Source organism: Alligator sinensis, unplaced genomic scaffold (genome assembly GCF_000455745.1).
Source record: "Alligator sinensis unplaced genomic scaffold, ASM45574v1 scaffold203_1, whole genome shotgun sequence".
Classification (NCBI taxonomy): Eukaryota; Metazoa; Chordata; order Crocodylia; family Alligatoridae; genus Alligator; species Alligator sinensis.
Genome location: NW_005841949.1, coordinates 117,934 through 124,812, shown reverse-complemented (window position 1 = coordinate 124,812; position 6,879 = coordinate 117,934). Strand labels below are relative to the sequence as shown.

At 44.6% G+C, this 6,879-nt stretch overlaps 1 protein-coding gene across 1 annotated transcript in view; it reads right to left on the bottom strand.

The window, feature by feature from the left end:
- CFDP1 (craniofacial development protein 1) overlaps positions 1-6,879 on the bottom strand; it is a 169,453-nt gene that overhangs the window by 148,840 nt on the left and 13,734 nt on the right. Inside the window, exon 5 of the mRNA XM_025199745.1 lies at positions 4,197-4,312. Coding sequence (XP_025055530.1) covers positions 4,197-4,312 — 116 coding nt within the window. The remainder of the gene's footprint in view (positions 1-4,196; positions 4,313-6,879) is intronic.

Here is a 6,879-nt window from a genome sequence, read left to right as displayed (position 1 = left end):
GGGGGGGGGGGGGGGAGCCACTCCAGGGTCACGAGGCCAGAAGCTGCAGAGGCTTCTGGTTTGGGGCTGAGGGTGAGAGGGGGAAGGGGGACAGGGGATGGAGGTGGGGGCTGGGTGGAGCTGGGCTCACCTTGCTGCTCTGCCACAGACTCCTGCTGCTGCTGCCTGCCTGTCATCTTTGACAGGCAGTGAGAGGCAGATAAAAATTAATTTTCTAAAATTTTTTAGAGGCCCCGCGTGCCGTATTTTGCCCACCCCATCTTAGCCCATAAGCTGGATTCCCTGGCCATGTCTTGGGATGCAACCAAACACTACAACCAAGAGCAAAGGGCTCTGTTCGTCTATCTAGAAGGGATTCCCTACTCTACCCCTACACTGTACTGTCAGATCGCTTCAGGAAATTCATATAGACTTTCAATTACTTGCACCCATGCGGTCCACTTGAAATGTCCCCCACATGATGAGGCAAGCACCATGGAGTCTTCTTAGAGCAGGGGTGGGCAATTATTTCAGGCGAAGGGCCACTTACTGAGTTTTGGCAAGCCATCGAGGGCCGCATGACAGGCGGCCAGGAGCAGATAATATATTAATTTTCTAAATTTTTAGGGGCCCCACAGGCCAGACAATGGCCTGGAGGACCACATCTGGCCCACGGGCCACATTTTGCCCACCCGTCTTAGAGCCTTGGCTCTCTCATCAAGCCAACTGAGTCCCCATGCCTCAGCATTTCCTTCCCTAAAATGCCCATCTTGTATAGCCCCATTTCAGAGAAGGTAAGTCTATTTCTGCTGCTTTAGTCTTAGTTCCTCCCACTGACTCACCTCCAAAGCAGCAGAAGGGGCACAGACCCCGCCCCCACCACTCCAGGGCCAGTAAAAGCTGCTACAGCTTTCCCAAGAAACCTGGCATTCCATCAGGGATCAACAATCCTCCTCTACTCGTTCAAGGGAGAAGGGGGCAGGGGAGTTGTGGGGGGGAAGTAGACTAGGTATCTCTGACCAGCAAGATTGCTAATACGGTAGCAAAACCCCCAGTTTCTTTTTTTTTTTTTTTCTCCTTTTAAAATGCATTTCCTTCCCCAAACATTTCTGACTTTCTCTCCCTCTCTATTCCCTGTAGATAAGTATGAGAGAGATAAGACATAGGATAAGCTTCAGCATTTTATTTTGGTAGCAAGTTGTATTTGTTTTGGTTTTTTTTCCTCCTCCTTTATATTGTACAAGTATGATGTTTATATTGATTTTTACAGTTCTATACTACTGTTTTACTGATACTATATAATTTAGGCCTACATATGTAAGTTAGCATAAGTCATGTCAAGTTTCCATTTTGTTTGTCAAGTCTCCATCTTTTCCCCATGCCCTGTTGTGTAACCCATGACTCACACCTACCCCTCCTATGTAACTTGGTTCCTGGATGATTGGGGATGAATGAGGGTGCTTGAGAGACAATGGTAGTACATCTAAAAATAGCTCCCTCTGAATGACCAAACCATCAAAACCAATACCTGGACCAACAACCCAGCCATTGGAACCACCCTCAGCATTCAAGAAACAAAAGATAAGGCAACCCACCATTGTGCCAAGGCTGCACATGCTCAGTAAGAACACCTGGAGCCCTCTGGAACATTGCCTGTACAGGCCCTCCCCATAGGAGATCATAGGTAGTCTGCCCCATAAAAAGGGGTAGTGAAGACTGACTCCTGGGGGTGCCCTCTCCATTTGGACCAGCACCATGCCACACCACCTATCCACCCAGAGGCCCTGCCAGAGACCCCCCTCTGGACAACGACCCCTTTCCAGCATGGATAGGTAGCTATCACCCCCCACCCCTTCTTCAACCGAGGACTTGGACTCTGCTTCTCTTCCCTACCTGGACTCCAACCCTTCCACTGAGTCTCTTTCTCCTGCTGCCATTGTGCGCGCGTACCGATAACTCCATGGGGCTGTGTAGTGTGTTGTCTGTTTAAAAAAAGCCCTGTTATTTGGACCCCTGAGTTGTGTTTTGCTTTACTACGGTTCCGGCCCTGCTCCAATCTCTGCTCCTCCCCCCTTTAACTGCTGTCTCATTTTTCCCTCTCCTGCTTCTGGCTCACTGCCACCTCCAACACCTGTCCTGAACTCTTCTCTGCCTGCAAACCCCATTTCTTTGCCACTGGCTTATCCACACTGCCTTTTTGCCAGATCTCTGCCACTGTTATTGCCTTGTCCTCACTGCCTTTTCCCCAAGCTTCCAGGTTTCTGACTCAGTTTCTTTCCTGGCTGTCTCCTTGCCACCAGGCTTTTCCCCTTGTACCAGTGACCTCAAGTAATCCTGGGGCCACTTGACCTTAAGTAACCCCAACCCTCAGTTCCTCAGCCCAGCTTCTCTCCAGTCCACCAGTTCTAATGCCGGTTCTGGCAACTTTCACTCCCTACACTTTAACTCTCTCACCTTAACCTTCCCTCAGGTATCCCAAGTACCCCAAGCACACGTATACATACCATACCAAGTTAGGAACTTACTCACCAGTTCACACTCACTCACAGGTAAGTGTGTGCGCACATGCGCACAAACACACAAAATGAGACAGAGAGAGATCTCTATATCATTGTATGTAACATATACAAATTAGTGATCATATGTGTGTACTGATTGTGTGGGTATGGACAATTGATTTTCGTCCAACTTTTGGAGTGTATAGTGTGTGCGCTTGAATTGGTGATAGGTATGCATGTGCCCAGGCTGGTTTGGATGTGTAAGTGCCTGAGTTGAGAGAGAGAAGTGTGTGTGTGTGTGTGTGTGTGTGTGTGTGTGTGTGTGTGTGTGTGTGTGTGTGTGTGTGTGTGTGTGTGCGTGCGCAATTGTGTCTCACCCTCCTAACAGCACAATATTGAGATCCTGAGAGAGAGAGAGAGAGAGAGTGTGTGTGTGTGTGTGTGTGCGTGTGTGTGTGTGTGTGCGTGTGTGTGTGTGTGTGCGTGCGTGCGCAATTGTGTCTCACCCTCCTAACAGCACAATATTGAGATCCTGAGAGTTGGCCTGACCCCACAGGGCAACAATGCCACAGATAAAAGAAGTCACAGAGGTTGGGGAGTAGAGGCAGAGCCTGAGGGCTATGTGCCCATCACCCCATTCTCACATCCCCATGACTGTAATAGCAGTATTTCCCCCTACATAAAATACCTTTTCCTGCTTTGTCCCCCATGTCACTCCAGGATTCAGGGCTGGGTACAGTCAAAAAAACCTGCGTGGATTCCCAAGGAGACACTGGCAAAAGCCCAGGATGGGGCATCCACCTTTCCCCATTTCAAAAACCAGCACACCTCCATAGGAGCCTGCCTTTCCCTGCCTGCAGCATTGTGTTCCCCTTGCCTGACTCCTACCAAGCCAGCTTGCCCAGGACTCTCTCAGGCACTTTCCTGGGAAGCTTCCAAAGTACAGCCCACCTTGCCTCCCCCAGCAGCTTAAGCCCAGCCCAGCAGTGAGGCACACTTAAAAGGATCTTGCAGCTCTGACTTATTTATAAACCTGTTTAATACCAACTTTCCTCTTTCAAAAGATAATTCTAATTCATCACATTTCATTAAAAAATATTCATGCCTCTCAATCAGTTTATGTCTAGTATGTATTCCAAGACTTAGTGACAAGAAGACTATATATCTGCTTCTTTCCCAGACCTGAAAAAGGGCACTTTGTGCCTGAAGAATTATCTAACATCTGCGAATTATTCAATTTGTCCAATAAAAAGGTATTTCCCCTCCCCCCCCCAAAATACCGTTTGTTTCTAGGATGTGAAGGAGTCCAAGCAATAAGCCACTCCTTGCTAACTAAAGGCTTTTAAAGACAGGAGTACTAATGCCTCAGATCACACAGTCAATTGAACACTGACTTGCAAATAGCCCATAATAGCCCAGCCCAAGGTCTCATGTCAGTTTTAAAACAGCTTTGAGCTGAAATAGGATGCTACTAACCCACTGTTTCCCCTCTGAAGGACTCACAAGGTCCCATACCCCATATGAATTACAACAGAACTGCAGTAGAATTTGTAGTCAAAGAGTTGATTATGTTGAATACCAGAATTGTAATGATATGCTGAAACATACACATCTGGCTTGGCTTTGCTCTATGCTAAACATCCGGCCTTTCAGCACAAAATGTTAAGGGTTCTAATCAACTCCAGGTATGACTACTTGGAGCTCAGGGCAAGCACTCACCTGACCTCTTCACCTGCAAAATCAAACACTTTGGTGATTGTCACTTTTTCAATATCTTTCTGCTCCTCTGGCTCTTCTACTTCTTTTAGGGACTTGTTCAAATTCTTCTTTACAGTCTGAGAAACAAAAAAATCAAAGATGGTTAATCAGGACGCGAGACCAATTAATTATCTCAAGTGGCCAATGGACAGTTACAAACATCAGGTACAACTGAAATTTATGGCTCAGCTCCTGACTTGTCATGATCCAAAACAAGTCACACACAACAACAAAACATCATGCCTCAACTGTTAGATTCAAACTCCTCATATACCTTCCAACCCCTCTTTGCAAGACAAGGATCAGAATGCTAGACCTGTCTGCTCATATGAAACAAGTGGAATTCAAGTGCTTTTATTGAAAGGCTGAGTGTAAAAAACTAGCACTAACACTGTGCTCAGGTTCAGAATTTAAGCAAGCAGGAGTCTGGAAATTCCAAGTCTTCTACCCCCAAATTAGGCTCAATTGCCCTATAAATCCAACTGTACAGATTAAGCAGGAATATAATTTTATTAGTTTTTAACCATGTTGTATTTTATTTTACTGGTTAAGCTAATTTTTTAATAAAACCATTAAGAAGTCAAATACTCATCAGGAAAGTCCCAGTCTTATATTAATCCTAGTTTTAACATTTGATTTTCTTAGTTTTCATACTATTGCTTTTCTTTTAAGAAAAAAGAGTCTCCAACTTGCTAGTGACTAGGCACACAAAGTCAGTTTTTGGTCAAGTTGCTGTTGCGCTTGATGGATTGTGGTAAGCATGAATGAAATATGCATAATTAATTTTGCAGTTATGTTTCAAAGCAAAAACTTGAACTTGCTTGCAATTTATCCTACGTGTTTCACACACTTTCAAACAGACACATCTACAAAATCCAAAGCTAATGCTTTCCAAGGACACTACAGCTCATTAAAGATAAACTCCATGCAAAATCTGAACTTTTGAAGTCAGGTATATTTTTTATAGCAACATGTCTGTATTTCCTTAACTGCTTAAAAAAATTCTAGATATAAATCGATTTATTCCATAGTAAAAATGAATGGGGTATAAGATGCCCCAGACTTAGACCAATAGAAGTCACTCCACTCTGGGGAAAGCTACTCCTCAAAGCAAGTAACTACACAAGAAAAGGTACTGGTGGTGCATCTGCTCTCCTAATCTATTTTAATTTTAACCCAGGTATCTATTTGTTTAATTCAGTGATACTCAACCATGGTTCCATGACACCTTAGGGTGCTATATGATCTTTTAAAGCAATGAAGGCCAACCTTGTTGACAACCATGCCACAAATAAGCCCCATACCCTCCTCAAGTGCCACTACAATCCCCTTTCCCTGCCTGATCTGCTGCTCTGCTTCCTGCCCTGTGCTTCCTACCTGATTTGCTGCTTTGCTTTCTGCACTGCCAATGTGCTGCCTGTCCCCTCCGCAACCTGCTGTGTGCACCAGAGGCTGCCCATGCCACTTGCAGCAGCTGTACCTCAGGTTGACCACTCCTGCTTTAAAGGGTGCCATGGGGTGCTGCCCCATACTAGCACTGTTAGATGTGCAAACGTCTACACAATTCACAAAGATAAACCCAGAGCTTTCAAATTGTGAAATCCATAGCGTCAAAAACATTCTGACCTGCAGTGATCTTTCTGAGTCCTTTGAACACAAGACTCGCTCTATTATTTTTCCATGGTCAAAAAAAATAAATGAAAGCTAAGAGCTGGCATTTTCTGAGGGATGCCTCATGTTTAAAAATGCTGAGAACCACTAATTTAAACCAAACCAGCTCTCTCCCATCTAGTGGTCAGATGTTATAATAGCATGCATTTTGTGCAGGCAACTTGGGAAAAGCTGGCCTTCTGTTTGCTTCCTACCACTTAGAAAGTTTATTATGGAGTAAAATCTGAAGTATAATACTCCACAGTTATTACATCACATTCACATCTGACTGTACCAAGTACAAAAGACACGAGACCAATGACCTAAATATATTCCTTCACGTATGCAGATAAAGTTGGTTGGGTCTAATACTACCAAACAGATCTGCAGCTACAGAGTAGAATACATTAAAAAGACAATACAGTGAAGAGAGTCAGCAGAGAAAGGAGAGAAATTAAATTCCATCATTATGTGACAATCTAAACATAGGGTCTCTTTAGGACACCTGGAAGTAAAGCATGAGGTAAGCAGGTTACAAAGGACAAACACACAATATTCCTTTTTATACAATGCTTGTGACAAAGTGGAACAAATATAGTACAAGAGGGACTCGGGTAAGTTGCATCTTCCACCAAGTGGAGAGAAAGTCACTGTCTATAGCATTTACCCAGAAGCAGACTAGCCACTGTAGCTTGCAATTCCACCATATCCCTCCTTTCCACGTTGGAAAAGATCTTCCCATCCTGCCACCATAATTGGCCAGGACCTTGCCACCCTTTGCCAGTACAAGATAAAAGCATCAGTTATGCCAAAGCCAGCGAGGAGAGGAGGCATGCTGTCACCAGAGCTCAAGAAACAGGTCTTGTACCTTGTATACCCTTTAGGGGTAAGTGTGTCTAATTGCATAACTTAGAGGTGTCAAATAAAGCTGCTTCTTATATAGTACAAATGCCAATTAAAAAGGGGGCTAATAAGGCATCACAAGACATTGCTT